The following is an 18444-nucleotide window of genomic DNA, read 5'->3' on the forward strand; positions in this document are numbered from 1 at the left end:
GAAATATTGCTCTGGCCTGGCCAAGATGGCCAGTGGGGACACACTGTATATTACTGCACAGGGCCTGTTATACGCAGGCGAGCCACCAGACCACATAGCTATCCAGGACATACCACTATAGCCTCTATCGAAATCACTTACCCTGGCCAGCCACGATCAATACAATGAACCCCAGTGGAAGTGAAGGAAGTGTTTGTGCGTGCGTGCGTGCGTGCGTGCGTGCGCGTGGGTGCGTGTGCGTGTGTGCGTGCGTGGGTGCGTGCGTGGGTGCGTGTGCGTGGGTGCGTGTGCGTGGGTGCGTGCGTGTGGGAGGGAGGTAGTATAGAGGGAGGAAGATTGGAGGAAGGAACGAAGGGATGAATGATAGGTGAAGAGAGAGAGAGGGAAATAAATAGAGCCAGTGGGAGAATTTGATGAATGGACAGAACGAAATGGAGAGGAGGAGGAACGGCTAAGGATAATAAAATGAAATGAGAAGAGGATTATGGGGACGTCTTCACTGTCTTCCAATCATCGCGACACACGGAGCACGAAATACAAACCGCCCGACACTGCTGACCTATCGATCGGGCCGAGTAACTAATTGACTGCCGCGCCAATCGACCTACAGTATACGTGCGGCCAATCCATTTCTTCCTTCTCTTCAGTGTTGATTTCGTCGACTAACACTACGACGAAAGATGTTCGTCGACTACCTTTTTTCACTGATGAAAACTAAATGGAAACTAAATGAAAACTGAGCTATGATGACTAAAACTGAGACTAAATATGTTGACAATTTCGTCAACAAATAAAAACTAGACTAAAATGTTAGGACGGGACTAGTGGACTAGATATCCAGTATAAGTCATTTTACACTTGTTTCCTTGCTGAAAATAGCCGATCTACAAGCTTGTGACTAACACCAAAACATTCCAGGTGACTAAGATGTGACTTAAACTAAATGAAAACTATTCAAGGGACTATGACAAAAAAAAACTAAAACCGAAATTTGCTGTCAAAATCAACAACTGCTTCTCTCACCGTTTCGTAGGTGGCGACCACCTTGCGCAGGACATCGGGCAGAGGCCCCTGGGGCTCCATGGTCGGGTAGCGGTGGTCCCGGAGTTGGAACAGGATCAGGGGGGCCCCGTCGTCGGGCCCCGTCAGGCGCGAGCCCAGGGCCAGCACGCACTGCATGAGGTTGGCCACGGCGGACACGCCACACAGCTCTCGGAACACCTCCACCGAGTTCTGCACAGAGGAAGACCCGACAGCAACAGGGAGAAACGTTTTTTTGTTATTCGGTTGCTTTTGATTGGGGATGGAGCTCGTTACTCTTCATTGATAATGAGCACCTTATTGATCAGGCTTATCGAGCCGGATTCTTATCGACCCACTAGCATTTTCTATTATTTTGTGGAAAGACAGGAGACAATAAATTCTGATGAGAACCAGTATCTTTTACTAAAGGGCCCTCAAATACAGTACTTTTCTAACAGACAGAAGACAATTGCTGGTTGGGAGCTTAGAGTATATATTAATAGAGACGGCACCCGGAGGAAACCCTGAGGAGAAATGGACATAAGTGGCCGAATTTGGTATTGCAGCGCTGGGCCAAACTCATGAACGCGCTGGTCCGTTGACTATCATTGTGCACGTTCACGATGACACGTGAACGCAGTTTCATACGTGAACGCCGCTGTTTCATACGTGAACGCGTGCAATGATAGTCAACGGCCAGCGCGTTCATGAGTTTGGGGCAAATCCATCCCAGAATGCACTCTGTTCCTTAGTAAAATCGCCTCATGCGCTTTTGAGCAACTTAATGCAAGTGGATGGGAGGAGATATCCGCTGCCGTCTCTATTCATATATACTCTAAGGTTGGGAGGTATCAATACACTTTTAGACTGACATGTTTGTGCCAGCACGGATGATTACATTAATGTCTTGATCGCCTCTTGTCTTGATTGTTTAAACTGTAACATGACATCATGGGCCACTATGCTCGATAACAGGCTTGATAAGCCCAAAGCTTACTGATAAGCTTGTTATTGTCTTACTCAATAAGCTTGTTATCAGATTTTTCTCTATCAGTCTTTTTCTCTCTTTTGATCCATATGTCTCTCTCTCTCTCTCTCTCTCTCTCTCTCTCCTCTCTCCTCTCTCCTCTCTCTCTCTCTCTCTCTCTCTCTCTCTCTCTCTCTCTCTCTCTCTCTCTCTCTCTCTCTCTCTCTCTCTCTCTCTCTCTGTGTTTCATTCATTCAGCAGAGTCTGATATTGGCTTATTGGCCATACAGTGAAATCAATAGACATTTTGCTCAAGAAATAGCAATGGATTTAATTAGTATAACACACGATATACTCCTGCCTATACTACGAAAGGCAAGGACAAATAATAACCCTACAATCGGTGGAATCCCCATGTTCTCTCACATGCATGCACATGCACACACACACGCACACACGCACACGCACGCACACGCACACGCACACGCACACGCACACGCACACACACACACACACACACAGTAATCAAAGTCTAACCATACACCAACGCCATTTGTCTTATTCGTTGGACTATTGATTAATGGTCCTGCTGTTCGCTCAGTCTCCCAGGCAGTTGAGACAGCCTGGGCTGAGAAAGAACAAGCCAAGATAGATGGAATGGAAAAACGTTAACCCACAACATAACTACACACAACAGCCATATCCATGCTGCTCCAATGACAGTCTATCAGCAATAATATGTCAAATATTGTATTTTTATTTTTTATTTGTTTGGTATTCAGACAGCCAGCAATGGGTAGAACGCTCCCCCAAAAAATGTAGTCTCTGTGACACATAGGGGCCACAATCTGCATTCAAAGATGTTCCTAGAAGCTTTGTCATTGGTCGAAAAAAACCTGGTCGCAATGACTAACCAATCAGGCAGCAGACAGGCAAATCGACCAATGACAAAGCTTCTAGGAAAATCTTTGAATGTAGATTGCGGCCACTAGATGTGTCACAAAGACACATTTTTTTGGGAGCGTTCTACCCATTGCTGGCTGTCTGAATACCAAAACAATAAATAAATAAAAGGTCATTAAACTTTGAAATATCATTGCTTATAGCAGTTTTAATTCCTTAATAACTTCTTAATAACTTGGACAACACAATTTTGCATATACGTAGATGTAAGTAGCAGAATAGGTACTAATAAAAAAACAATAACTTCAATACATATCTCATGTTCACACCATTACAGAACAAGTCATGTGATGTACTGTAAAACAGAGTTTTGTCATGCACTGCACACACACAGATGTGAAGTGGAGCGTACCTGTTTTCAATACGCTTGCATGTTAATGAACCACTTGGGGACATGCCATTGGTATAGTCGAAAATGTGCAGAACAGCAATGTTCGCTAGTATGTACTGTAAGTATGTATGTATGTATGTATGTATGTGTGTGTGTGTGTGTGTGTGTGTGTGTGTGTGTGTGTGTGTGTGTGTGTGTGTGTGTGTATGTATGAATTGGATTAAAATGGGTGAGGTTTAAAAAAAGCGTGCGTGCGTACGTACGTGCGTGCGTGCGTGCGTGCGTGCGTGCGTGCGTGCGTGCGTGCGTGCGTGCATGTGTGTAGTCATCAGGGGACAGTATTCCACGTTAAAAATGCAAATGAAACACGAGCATTGACCACGTCAGCCTTAGCACACCTGCCTGTACTCAAATGATGGTGTGTCCTTCCGTATATATTTGACGGTTCAAATTTCACATGCCTATACTATACCATTGCCTGCCTAAGAAAGAGTTTTGTACTCGAAGCGCGTTGCCGAGTAGTCTGTAAGGATTGTTTGTTTGTCGAAAAACAAAAGTTGTAACAAAAGCCATTTGAAGGCATTAAAACTATTATTTTGCATTGTACAGTATAGTCTCCATCTTCAATATATATATTATGTATATTTTTTGTTTTATTTTAGTTTTTACAGTGAAGAGGCCTAGATCACAGGTTCCCAAAGTGGGGTACGGGGTCCCCAGGGGTCCTTCAGGGAGTTCCAGGGGGTCCCCCAGCTATGATGGATAGTTAGGACACAAATTCCCATAGATCTGTAACTCTGAGAGTGTACAAATTTGTACACTTTCAGAGTTAACCCATTTTGGGCGGGAACCCCTTTTGGTGTTAGCATTATGTTATGCTTTAGCTATTGAAAAATAGCAGATCTACAACCACCGAGTGGCGCGCTACTCAGGTCAAAATGGGTTAAACTAACAGTGATTTTACAATATAAAGTTGGGGGTCCCAGAGATAGAAATGCCATTAAATGGGGGTCCGTAGACTAATGCATGTCAAACTGGGGGTCGTTGAAATTAAACTGGTTGAGAATCACTGCTAGAGCCGTAAAAATCTTCTCTTATGGGGGTCCCTGGCATATCTTTTCAAATGGGGGTCCGCAGGCTAATTAGTGTCAATTTGGTGCTCCTTGGCACGAAAGAGTTTGGGAACCACTGGCCTAGATCATACATATATGGGCAACTGGCGGCCCTCGGGCCACATGCGGCCCCCACCTTCTGCAGCTTCATATCCGAATATTGATGTATTATTGATTTCAGCTGCTACAATTCCAAACGTGCAAACATGACCCCTTCAGTCTTAGTAGCTGAATGACTAGTATTAGAATTTCATTGTCTTTTTTATGTCCAATGTATTTGTATTTGTATAAAATAGCACAAAAAAAGAAAAGAAAATCGTTCAAAGATAGCAAAAATAGCAGATCTACAAGCTCAAAATGCATCGCAGTGCGATGCGTTTTGAGCTTGTAGCTCAAAAAAGCTCAAAATGAGTCGCAGTGCGACGCGCTTTGAGCTTGTAGATCTGTTATTTTTGATACAACAGTATATGTGGCCTATAATGTGGCCTAGATCAAACTAGTCCTCCTCCCTTAATTGTCCTCACCTGCATGTTCTCCCGCAGGTCGGTGGCCTCTCTCAGCGGCGCGGCGGCCATCTTGAAGACATCGTCCACCACCCGGACACCCAGGTCCCTGAGAGCCGTGTACTCTCTCCCCCGCCTGGCCTTACGCACCGACAGGCCTCTCTTGTGCGGCTTCCCCCCTCCCCTGCGGTTGGTCAGAGCCACGTGGACAAACAGGCGGGCGAAGGGCAGGTCGTCCCCCGTCAGAGACTGCAGCGGTACGTGCCGGTACCCAGGCTGAAGACACTCCAGCGGGATGGTGTACTGACCTAGTGGTAGAGAGAGCAGGGACGTGCAGAGAGTGTTAAAGGGGGCAGGGGCTGAAATCCCGTAAGAGGGCACTTTTGGACAAAAATAGCGAAAATAGCTATCTACAAGCTCACAACGCGTTGCGCTGCGACGCGTTTTGAGCTTTCATGTACAATGTACAATGTACAATGCAAAGACAAAAACGATTATCCTAAATGTCAAAAAAGAAATGCATTCAAATATGCCATGAAGTACATACAAAATCAATGTCCCCCGACTCCGAAAATACCCGAGTTGACCCGAGACCCGCTCGGGTCGGAGTCGTGTTTTAACGTAATCACTCGGGCCGGGTCGGAATCGGACGTATCCCCCTCGGATCTCGGGTCTGTCAATCATTATGTGTAATATCCGAGTGGATCCGAGAAGACCCGTAGGCTACTGTGTGTGTGAACTGTCTGTGCTTTTTTGTTGTTGTTGCAAATGTTAATAAAATATTAATTCAGTGTGTGATTGTGTGCCAGTCTGACTGAGGCAATATAGCTACTCTTTCTCTCTGTCCGCTGCATGTGAGCTCATGCTCCACATCACTGCGGAGGATAAAAACGGGGAAAAAAGTTCTGTTTGAAGTGTGATCATTTAGGCTGACCTAGGATCAGGTTAGTGTTGCAGCGACACTAACGGCTGTGTTACGTGTGATGATTATGCTGATTTAGGATCAGCAGCGCAATGGTTTTGCCTTGCGCTGATTTGAATGAAAACACCGGCGTGCAATTATACTTTATATCACGATCACGGATCCCGACAACAGTGTTGACCTCAACGAGGTGAAAGCAAACTAGCAAAGCTCAAATCAAATTAATTTAAGAAGGATTAAAGCAACCATGATGACAATTCTCCTGTGTATCCCATTCCCCACACGTGGATAAAGAAGATAGCAAAGTAGGAGCTGTTTATAAGTCCATTGAGTGTCGTGCCTTGTTAATATTCCATTCAGCCAAGACCGGTACATGCATGATGCATCTGCTTCTGCTATCTGCAATTTGAAAGACATTTCGGAACGGGTCGGAATCGGACGAAATTGTCACGGATCCATTCGGGTTTGGTTTAACTATTTGAAAATATTTTCGGAACGGGTCGGAATCGGTATTAATTTCGGATTTCGGAACCTTTTTTTTTTACCCGTGAAGAGCTCTACTGCATAGCAACAGTTGCTAAATTGCTAGGTTTTTCAGAAAACTGTTAGGATTTAAGAAGACATTTTGTAGAATGGACCTCAGGTCTTTCGTGACGGTTTAAATCCTATAACCTAATCTGAAGTGACCAGGATATACTGACCTATGAACTCGTCCCCTATGAAGTGACCAGGGTATACTGACCTATGAACTCGTCTAATCTGAAGTGACCACGGTATACTGACCTATGAACTCGTCTAATCTGAAGTGACCACGGTATACTGACCTATGAACTCGTCTAATCTGAAGTGACCACGGTATACTGACCTATGAACTCGTCTAATCTGAAGTGACCACGGTATACTGACCTATGAACTAATCTGAAGTGACCAGGGTATACTGACCTATGAACTAATCTGAAGTGACCACGGTATACTGACCTATGAACTAATCTGAAGTGACCACGGTATACTGACCTATGAACTCGTCCCCTATGAAGTGACCACGCTATACTGACCTATGAACTCGTCCCCTATGAAGTGACCACGCTATACTGACCTATGAACTCGTCCCCTATGAAGTGACCACGGTATACTGACCTATGAACTCGTCCCCTATGAAGTGACCACGGTATACTGACCTATGAACTCGTCCCCTATGAAGTCGTCGTCCAGCACCACGAAGCGGACCATGGCCAGCTCGGGCATCTTGATCTGGAACTCGAAGCTCTCGTCGAAGATGGGGTTGTCTCCGTTGTGGTGGACGGTGCGTGTGCGGCGCTCGGCGCAGTCGGCCGGGATGCCATGGATCTCCACGTACACGTACGGGTCCACCACGTCGCCCTTGGCCCCCGAGCCTCGCGGTCTGGGGAGGTTCTGACCGCTGATCACCTGCAGTGGACACGTACGTTCACAAACACAAGCATTGGTCAATTTGGTCCATTCGGTTATTCCTTCATTCTTTCACATTATTCATTTATATCACACGTTCACACATTTTTATCCCATTTATCCGTATTCTAAATCCTGACAGTTTTCTTAAAAACGCATGTCAGTGGTTCTCAAAACATTTTCATGTCAAGTACCCCCAAAAATATATGTAATATGTTATTCCAGGGACCCCCCCCCCCCCCCCCCAGAAGCAAAGATTTGAGTTAAAAACGTTCGCTCTGACAGAATACTGTATATATTCAAAGATTTACGCCACATTTTCACGATTTTTCAAAAATAGCAGATCTAAAGCTCATAGCATGCCGTGCTATGAGCACAACATTGGACCCTTCGGTGGATATAGCGATGAATGCTAATAACACCTAACGGACGGTAAATAAAATACTATTAATTCTGGATTCAGAGACATTAAAGAAAGCCGAGATTTATCGGGTCTGGCAAAGGAAAACCCTCCTTTCAATAAACCCGAGATATTCCGGGTTTGGCATAGGTTTAGTTTATCCCTTCGTTCATTCATAAATCGTGTCTGTCGGGTGGAAACCTCATAGTTTTTTTCCGGATTCAAATTCCAAAATTGCAAAAAGTAGCAGATCTACAAGCTCAAAACGTGTCGCTCCGCTCTCTGTTTTGAGCTTGTGGATCTGCTACTTTTGATGCTTGTTGTGTGTCGCTGTACAGTATATTATGATCAAGTAGGTTAGTAGGGCACTTCATTTACTTTTGGAGACCACAGCGATATTCATCACTCATTCTCATTCATGCACTCCCTTCAGTCATTCATTTCCATGACGACATAATGACCTTGACATGGAGCAGCTGTGGCGACACGCCGGGGACCGTGTCTTTGGTGTCGGCGCTGAAATAGGACACCTCCTGCCGCATGATGGCCGGCCGCAGGACGAACCCGCAGCTGCCGTTCTGCCGGAACCAGGCCAGGTTGAGGTCCATCATCAGGCCGGCCGTCTGGTAGTTCATGGCCACGATCTGGACGCCGCACTTCCACAAGTCCAGGGGGTTCATGTTGCTCGAGTCGACGCGCATGGGGTTGGGGTAGACGCGCGACAGGAAGCGCTTGTTGTGGTTGACGAAGTCGCCGGGGCTGTCGCCGGTGAGGCGCACCGCCAGGGACTCGTGGAGAGAGCAGAGCTCGCCGGGCTTCTGGCTTCGGAACGACGTCTGGAAGTCGATGAAGCGCACGGAGCGGCAGAGCGCCACCAGGTCAGAGAGCTCCTTGAGGAGCCGGAACCGCCCGGGAGACGACGACGGGGAGTTGACACACGGAGCCACGGCCGCTGCCGCGGGGGGAGCCGGGGCACTTTTCTGGCCCGACTCCTTCTCGCTTCCTCCGGTGGAGCCTGCGGTTCCGGCCCCCAACCCCCCGCTGCCGCCGGCGCCGCCGCAATTGGCCGTCTTCATCCACTGGCGCGTCTCGGCCCCTTCGTCCTCCTCGCTCACGTCCCCCCTCTCCTCCTCGTCCCGGTCCCACCCCGCCGAACCCTGCAGCTTCTTCCCTTTCAGCAGGATGCGGCCCCGCAGGGCGTGCGGCGACGGGAGGTACCACTCCCCGTCGGCGGGGGCGTCCGTGTACAGCCGCTCGCCCAGGGTCCGCGCCAGGTGCCGCAGCAACACTCGCTGCTGCGCCAGCGAGCAGTGGTTCTCCACGCACAGGATGAGCGGGTAGTCGGAGGCGGCGAACGCGAACTGCGCGATGGCCTCCAGCACGCAGCGCAGGAGCAGCGGCGGCGAGAGCGTGTGCCCCACGCAGACCACGGGCTCGTTGTCGTCGTCGGGCCCGTCCCACACGTCCAGCTCCACGCAGCGGCAGCCCATCTTGAGCGCGCGGATGTAGCCGCTGACGTCCGACGGGCCGCGCAGCTGGTCCTCGATGAGGTACGTGTTGTGGGAGGAGTTGATGAAGTAGTGCGACAGCGGCTGGCGCATGTCGTGGCACACGGCGGCGTGCTCGCCGTCGAACAGGTGGCACTCGGGTGATGTGAGGTACCGGGTGAAGCCATCCAGCGACAGGCAGCCATGCTGGCGGCCCTCCTCCGACGGCTCGTGCGACTGGATGAGCTCCAGGCTGGTCTCCTCGCTCACCTGGGAGAGGGGAGAGGAGAGGAGAGGAGAGGAGAGGAGAGGAGAGGAGAGGAGAGGAGAGGAGAGGAGAGGAGAGGAGATATTTAGTTGCGTGCTGAAAATAGCTGCGACATATTGTGAGTCTGTAGATATGCTTTTTTCCCGGTGCAAGACACTATCCTCGCCACTCGCCCTACATTTCTACTTGATTTGAGCATAGATACCGGTATATAAATAATAGAGACAGAGAGGCATATAAATCATGTTTTACAAAGGGCCATATTTTTTCACCATGCAGTGCCTTACCCCTTATCCCTGAATGTCTTTGCTTTTATACAATTTTGAAACATTTAAAAAAAAATGCAACTAGCCAATCTGCAACGACGCTTAGTGAGCTTGTAGATTGGCTATTTAAACTATTCAAAAATGTTTTTCAAAATGGTAATAAAATAAAGGGGAAAAAATAGGCAAGTTCAGGGATAAGGCTGGGATTGACAAGGTTTGCTCATAGGGGGCGCTGTGGAGCAAAAGCATGTGAGCAAAAGTTCCAGGAAGTGAGGTATACCAGGAACATCTATAAAAATACAGGAAGTATAAACCACCACCAACAACCACCACCAACAGTGTTTGTTGGTGGTGGGTTTGTCAAAGAGACTCTTTTTAAGGCCAATACTAAACCAGAATCAGAAAAAAACAAAGTAGTGGGACCGGAAAACTTGAAGAAGAAAGAAAAGTTTGGTCAAGGAACCTTTCTGAGGGTATTTAGCTCTGAATCCATTTTAAGCTTTTGGACAAAAGGGAACCTGCTGTAGCCTCCTGACTTGAAGGTTGGGTGAGGAATATACTTTTTTCCCTTTTTATTTGATTTATTTTGCTTTTGATTACTTTTTTGATACTTGACTCATAGGAGACATTGAAAGGAACTTTACATTGCAGGACTTAAAAAAATAAAGATTGAACATTTTCATTTGTACTTTGAAATCTTGGTTGTTGAATTGAATCATTATTTTGGTTGATCAATAATTTTAAGACATACAAATATTGCAATTTAACTTCAAAAGCAACGTTAACAGCTATGTGTTTTCCTGCATTTCCTAACCACCATGAGTTTCAATATACTGTATCACACTCTATCTATATGTATATACACATATGCTATAGAGGGTATGCGCGTGACATCATCACCAAACCGGGAAGTTATGCAGGAACGCCTACTGAGTGGCAATAAACTACTTTCTGGCCTTGACAGCCCATACATACAAACAGAAAAGTCATATCTGATTGCATTAAACGACATTAAACAATGTTAAACTCACTTAGCATGTTGCTTTGCCACTCGATTTGCCACTCGATGGGCCATTCACTTTAAGCATGCGCATACCCTCTATACATATATATGTATAGCATAATGCTATACTTAAAGCAATAGGACACATTGGTAGAGGTTTGGGTTGTCATGACTCATGATGTCACACAAACATTAAATTCCCATTGACAATTAACTGAATGGAGAATTTACGTCATGTCTGAGCAAATCTGTATTTTTGTCCTATACACAAAGATGAAATTCCAATTGACAATGAATGGAGAATGTACATTATATGTGGATGAGCAAATCGACATGTTACGTCATGATGATGTACGATGATAAGAGCGTCCCTCACTGCACACGGGTGTGATTTTTAATTCAAAATGTTGATTTCCTGTTGATGTTATTATTGAAGATCCGGATCGGGATCCATGGATCCAGTTCAGGTTTTCTTCTTAATAAAACAGCTTAATCAACAGGAACTTAAGACTACATTTTTGAGCGGTGCCTAACCGCTCCAATGACCAGCTATGTGTGTCCTTATGTATGTCTCTATGCATGTATGTATGTATGTATGTCTCCATGTCTGTTTGAGTACGGACAGCTGCAACACCGCTGGGTGACCGCTGAGTGGCACTGTTGAACAGCCTACAGGCCCATTCACACTGACCACTAGTACAGTACAGTAACTATCACAATAAAAAGTATAGTTGCACCGCTCAGTTCACACGGGTGTGATTTATATTATTTTCAATGCATAATTGGGTTTCGCAACGTTTTATATTGGCAGAACCATCGTTGTTTGCACTCCCTGTGGAACGTGTGTCAAATTTTAAGTCAGTGGGGCAAACGGTTCTCGAGTTACATGGATTACAGACACACAGAGACGTGGTGCATTTATATTAGGATGTTGCGTTCAATATTTGTCCAACCGTCGGCAGTATGAATATATGTGGCATGAATTTGTGTGAAATGCATGGGTGGGTACATTAGAGTGATGAATGGCAGAGGAAGCTGGATGGAGGAAGTGTGTAGGAATACAAGATAACAAATGACTAAGCCTATGGTCGAAGCGTGTGTGCATGTGTGTGTGTGTGTGTGTGTGTGTGCGTGTGTGTGTGCAGATGCATGTATCGGTACATTAAACTGACATCAGAGCAAGAGGCCAAGGGAAATCAGTTGGATGGGAACAATATGACATTACTTAGTATAAATGGATGACAGTCAATTTGTGTTAATAAGTATCTGTTTCCATGTACACAGTGCGTGCGTGCGTGCGTGCGTGCGTGTGTGTGTGCGTGCCATAGCCCTTGGACATTGGCCGCTGTCCTGACTAACTTCTGTCCTTGCCCCCTGGATTAGATGTTTAGTCTTGTTTACTTGTTTTAGATTTTGTATGTTCTGCTGTCCAGTATGTTATGTATTAGTCTTGTAATTCTGTGTATATTGTTCCCTTGCTGTTGTGCATCTTATTTTGGAGTAGTTGTTTTGTGCCTGCCCTTGTTGTTGTTACCTATAATTATTGTCTCATTTGTCCTGTGATTACAGTAGTTAATCCTAGACACATGTGTTCTGTTTGCCACAGCCTATCCTTGTGTTGTATTTTACTTTCACCTGTGTCTATAGTTATATTAATGGCTCTCTGTTTACTTATACCGTTCTATTTGTAAACCGTTGAGTTTGTTGTAGTTTCACGCGTTCTGTTTTAAGCCCACACCGCAACTAGTCGCAACTCCTTGCAAAAGTAAACTTTTTAAGGTCAACCGCACCAATGCAACTGCCTTGCAAGAGCTGTTATGCTGTCCACTGTTATGCTGTTCCACTACTGTCTACTCTGGATGTCATCTTGAATGAGATTAAAAACGGTAGTCCTGTAATCAAAATCAGCTGTATTTGGAGGAACTGCAGCTATGGGAATCAAACAGGTGAATGAAATCAAGGTTAATGTTTATTCATGCAGGCCTCGACAATTAAACTTTAATTAAATTAATTCAAATTAGAATTTTATGGACTTTTGAAAAATACACAAAAATTTAACTTTTGCCATTGTTTTGGCATTATTGTTAGGTATGCATATATGTGATGTTTGAAACGCTGAGGAAGGCCTACGTGCCGAAACGCGTCAGTTTCTCCAGACTGCTATGTTCATTATAAAGAAACTGGAATAAGAAACTATACTCAAGACGCGGATATTGTTTGAAAGACGTATTTTTTATTTCACGTCGTCTTTAAGCCCAATTAATTAAAGTCGTATGACGGAGTTGCATCTAGAACAGCTAAACCTAACCCAACAAAGAGGCTAAATAAACTGGATATTTCTGTATGTGTGTGAGATGCACGGGTGGGTGAGCTGTGTTAGTTACCCACTTGAGCCACGCCCTGCTCGGCCTCCAGGAACCTCATCAGGTCTTTGGTGTCCAGGAACTCCTTGTTGCTCGAAAACTGTACCAGCAGGAAGTAGATCTCTGGCCGCGTGCAAAAGTCGTGGAAGACCTCCACAAACTCCTGCTTGGTCACTCGCTCCTTCCCCGCCCCGGCAGCTCTCTCCCTCTTGTTTTCGTTATGGTCCTTAGCGCCACCGTCGGGTGCAGCGCCCCCTCCCGCCCCAGACCCACACGTTCTCTCCCGCATTCGCTGGAGCTCCCTGAACCTGTGTTCCACTTTGGCCGTGCTCACGCCGCGATTCACGCTCCGTATGAATCCCACGGCCGACCGCAGGCTGATCCCCTCCTCCTCCTCCTCCTCCTCCTCTGCGTCTCCCCCTGTTTCGGCCGTGGACGCGGAGAACAGCTGCTCCAGCCAGTTGAGGCGAAGGCTGTCCTGACTGCTGGCGATCATGTCCAGGGCGTGTTTCCCATACTGCATCAGGTACCTTGGAGCCAGGGGGGAGAGAGAGAGAGGATTGGACAGGGTTCCATTCAAGGCATGCACGATTGGGGGTGCAGCAGTTAAACAAACGAATCGATTTAAAGAGTGTCCGCCCTGAAACTGGGAGGTCGGGGTTCGATCCCCGGCCGGGTCATACCGTCATACCAAAGACTTTGACTTTGATTATCAAAAAGAAGAAGAACCAATATAATTAATAGTTTAGTAAAACAATCGGTAATGATAGATCAGTGGATTTCAACCCTTTTCATTTCAAGGCCCATTATTTATTACGATTGAATCCGATTTTGTCCACAATTCCATGCTGTGTTGATGTTAGTACCATAGGAGAGATAACAGGCAAACGTTGATCAAAATAACAATTCTTCTACATTCTCTAATTGTGTAGACTTGTCACTTGTAAATTAAGTAATGCATTATGTTTAACAATAATTTAACTCTTGAGAACGTACAATGAAACCAAATACACTCTCAAGAGTTAAAGATTTAATAAGGGTCCATTTGGTTACAAACTCCATTTAGCTGGGGACCACCTGGAGCCTCCTCAAGGACCACTGGTGGTCCCCGGACCACTGGTTGAGAACCACTGTGATAGACCCCTATTTTGGGCATGTCATTATAGGTGAGACGTAAAATTAAAAAAAAACAAAAAAAAACAAACGTACGAATTGTAGAACAATTATGAGCATAGACGATCTACAATCTCACAACGCATCGAGACATAACAGAAATACGCCCCCTAAAAAGAACCCCCAGTATGCTTTGCTGTACCTGAGTCCAGTCACCCAGATGTTGGCGATCTCAGCAGAGTTGGCGACCAGGTCCAGGCTGTCGTAGGTCTCCCCGTAAATGATGGAGAAGGCACAGTCTGCTGAGATCTGATCGTACACCCCGCTGGTACGGAAGGTGTCTGTGTTACGGCCTGTTCGCACCTGGAAGGAACCAGTGTTGATTTTGTCAGTAAATTTAGATTTTAGTTTTTGTCATAGTCTCTTGAATACTTTTCATTTAGTTTTAGTCACCTGTTTAGTGTATGTTTTTGTGTTAGTCTAGTTTTAGTAGACTAAGTTAGGGCAGTATTATGCGTGTCTTAAGTACCAGGTCTTATTACTTAACTTAAGACCTGGAGGCGTGGTCAATGCTGTTTGGCCACTCAGAATAGCCAAATGGCATTGATCACGCCTCCAGGTCTTAAGTTAAGTAATAAGGCCTGGTACTTAAGACACGCATAATACTGCCCTCTAAATATCATAAGATTTAGTCGAGTATTGGAAATTGGAAATACTCAAATACAAATAGGCCTGCTTCAAAATTGTACAGTACTTAAGTAAATGTACTTTATTTGCTTTCCACCAGTGGGAAGGAACAACCACACTCTCCTCTCAGGGAACATTAAAGTGCTATCATATCTTCTTGTCTATCAACCAAAAGAGTGCACTTTTACCACATCAAATGCCCATCATCATCATCATCATCATCATCATCATCATCATCATCATCATCATCATCATCATCATCATCATCATCATCATCATCATCATCATCATCATCATCATCATCATCATCATCATCATCATCATCATCATCATCATCATCATCATCATCATCATCATCATCATCATCATCATCATCATCATCATCATCATCGCAGCCTCTCTGGAGGAGACACTGACCTCTCGAATGGAGTGGAGAGCGATCCGGGCTTTGTCCGACTCCTTCTTGGACGGTTCCCAGCACAGAGTCTGCAGTCCTGCATCCAGGAGGTAGTACCGCTGATACACCCGCGAGTTGGAGCGCACCTTCCGTAGCTCCGTGCCTTCCACCTGGATTGAAGATAAATGAAGCGGTTCAGGCCCACTATACCGTATCTTCGTTTAAGTGGGGTTCGGTTTGTAAATGAAAGGACTATAATTCAGCTGAAAAGCACCAGGAAGGGAAGGGTAACGGTGAACGTCATTAACAGTGACGCCTACATTTTGAGGTAATAATCGAAATTGGACAACTGCACACTTCAAAACAACATGGATATATGCATTTACTGTGTAATGTATTTAAATAAGACCATCGCTTAACAATATTGGAATTACGCGGAATGACACTTCCTGGGATACCTGCTAGTGGGAGATTAGAGACTTGCTCCAGGATCCAAGTGTTAAGTTACAGTATAGGGATAGTTCACCCCCAAAAAATTGATTACTCACCCCATGGTGACTTGAATTCATAGGTATTTTTTAGTTTGTTGTCGCATTCCTAAGCCAATAATTAAGTAGCAGCAGTTCCGTTAGGAGACACGAAGGAGACTCTTTGTGTCTCCTACCGCAGCCGCTGAGTTGATGCCGCTGATGAGTAATCCATAGGAGGGACGAAAAAAATCAATCAAGTGTTCGATCAATCAGGTGTCAACCCGTTTCAAGCACCATGGTGTATCTCCAGGGTTACTTTATTGAATGTCTGAGAAAGCAAGGCCTATGCTTTCTTATTATTATAGTACTACAACAACTAAATGGTATTTATTTACTGATCTCAGAAGAGGAAATAATTTCTGTGCCTGAGCAGTGTTTGCTGCTCAGGTACAGTTGGAGGCCATCGATATTGTCCTTTTCTTTTTGCTGAGGTTTGCGTGATCTGCGCAAAAGGACAGTTAACCCATTTTGGGCGGGAACCCCTTTTGGTGTTTTAAACATTGTTATAATTTAGCTATTGAAAAATAGCTTGTAGGTCTGCTATTTTTGAAAAATCGTGAAAATATTTATTTCAGAAAACTGGAGGATTTAGAAGGATTTTTTTAAATGTTGAGGTCAGGCCTAAATGGGTCAAATGATAAGGGACAATATCGGTGGCACCCAACTGTAAGTGCACAGTGAAGGGCTTGTGTGTTGCTCAGGGACACTTGGACATTAAGCCTTCTGACGGCCACTCGACTCACTGAGCCACTGCTGGCAACTTCTAGATTTACTACTACCAGTGGTGGAAAAAGTACTCCCATTTTTTACTTGAGTAGAAATATCAATACTGCAATGTAGAACTACTCTGTTACAAGTAAAAGTCCTAAAGTACTGAAAGTAAAAGTACTCAGTGTGCAGAATGTCCCATTTCAAGTTTTCAAATGTATACAAATCTTTTGAAAATAACTGATCAATGCGTCGCATTGCACGTTTGTAGATCGGCTATTTTCAAATGGCCGAAATGTGCTGAAGTGGTTAATGTATGTTTTTTAATAATAATCCAAATCTACAAAGTAACTAAAGTTGTCAAATAATTGTAGTGGAGTAAAAGTACAATATTTGCCTCTGAGATGTAGTGGAGTAGAAGTAAAAGTATTGGAAATTGGAAGTACTCAAGTAAAGTAAAAAATACCTCAAAAGTACTCAAAGTACAGTACTTAAGTAAATGTACTTAGTTAATTTCCAATACTGACTACTATACTACTACCTCTACTTGAGATCAGAAGAACTAAATGACAAATGGCGTAATGAAACATTTACAACAGTATTAAGGACATAGTGAATGGACAATGTTTTTAAATTCAGTCCAATAAAGGGTTCGGGTTACAGTATATATGAGCATGCACACCATGGAGTGGATGCAGTCAGCCGCACTGCTGATCTTCCTCTCGGACAAACTGCTGCTGAAGGACACGGTCTTCTTCCTCTCCCGACCAGCACGGGAACCATCCTGATGGAGGAAGAGGAGGAGGAGGAGGAGGAGGAGGGGAGGATGAGGAGAAAGGGCGGGGGAATAAATATAAAGGGATAGATAAATACATAGATATTTTAAAAAATCGATGCCTCATTGGCCGCTGCAGTTTGTTGGAGCCATGTGTGTCGACGGGAGAGCAGGAACAATTTACACTCTGGGGCGGAAGTGCGCCGGAAGTGTGGAAGGCACGCTACGCCACGCTGCCACTCAAGTGGCTATAGTGGCCAATGTTTTCCGGGACTTGTCAGACCAGAACATCCGCTCTGTGACGCACACGGAAGCGGAATCGCAAGGAATCTCGAGAAAGCTTTGCCCCCTCTCGAGAACACATGCCCCAAAGCCAGAAGAGGCGTCTACCTTTTATATGTCTATGGATAAATAGATCCCCCCCCCCCCCCCTGAAGATTGCTTGTTGTATCATGTGGGATTACGTTTGCTTGCGTATAGAACAATCAAACCGTTGTGCAGAGTATGAGAGGTTGTGGGATTAACAAGCACAATGATTTATGTCAAACGCAGATTACATACTTACTCATCATGACTCCCTTGATAGTATTATTGCTCCTGATACCATGCAAACAAACAGCCTTTTGCCTGCCCTTCCTGCCCTTGACCCTCGGCATTGTGCCATTAATCAAACCAGGTCAGAGTGGGACGAGGACGCCGTCACCCAATCAGGTTATCTGAGCTCCCCCGTCACAGCTCATCATGTATTGACCAATCGGATCATGTCAGGCCAGGACAGAATGTTACATGGGAGCGGTCGGACTGACAAACACACGATGGGGTGGAGTTATTCAATTACCGGTACAAAGGAGTCCAGATAAAATGGCACCCAAGACTTAATTGAAGGATATAATCTGATGCGGGAGTGGCCAACTGGCCATGAACTTAATTGTGGTTGATTAAATTCCAGATGGATTCATTGATCCAGGATGTGAACAATAACAACACACTGACGTGTTCTGTTCCTCTCATAGCACAATATACACCCTAATACATTTCAACACTAATAAAGTTCAATGATATAATGATTAGGTATGATATATTTATTTTCCCTGGGGAAAAATGTGTTGTTCAGCACTCTGAATACGTTACTGGGCAGAGGATACCCCAAAAAGTATTTGAACTGATAGATTAGTATAAGCAACAATAATTGTGTATT

General features: G+C 45.1%; 1 protein-coding gene across 1 annotated transcript in view; it reads right to left on the bottom strand.

Annotated features, from left to right (window-relative positions):
* LOC306938464 (inactive phospholipase C-like protein 2) overlaps nt 1–18444 on the bottom strand; it is a 67160-nt gene that overhangs the window by 25783 nt on the left and 22933 nt on the right. Inside the window, exons 2-9 of the mRNA XM_079522657.1 lie at nt 17154–17255; nt 15254–15403; nt 14352–14512; nt 13062–13566; nt 8111–9406; nt 7000–7249; nt 4921–5207; nt 1024–1233 (exon numbers count right to left, since the gene is read on the bottom strand). Of these exons, the coding sequence (XP_079378783.1) occupies nt 1024–1233; nt 4921–5207; nt 7000–7249; nt 8111–9406; nt 13062–13566; nt 14352–14512; nt 15254–15403; nt 17154–17255 (2961 nt within the window). The remainder of the gene's footprint in view (nt 1–1023; nt 1234–4920; nt 5208–6999; nt 7250–8110; nt 9407–13061; nt 13567–14351; nt 14513–15253; nt 15404–17153; nt 17256–18444) is intronic.

Source organism: Electrona antarctica (genome assembly GCF_951216825.1).
Source record: "Electrona antarctica genome assembly, chromosome: 15".
Lineage (NCBI taxonomy): Eukaryota > Metazoa > Chordata > Actinopteri > Myctophiformes > Myctophidae > Electrona > Electrona antarctica.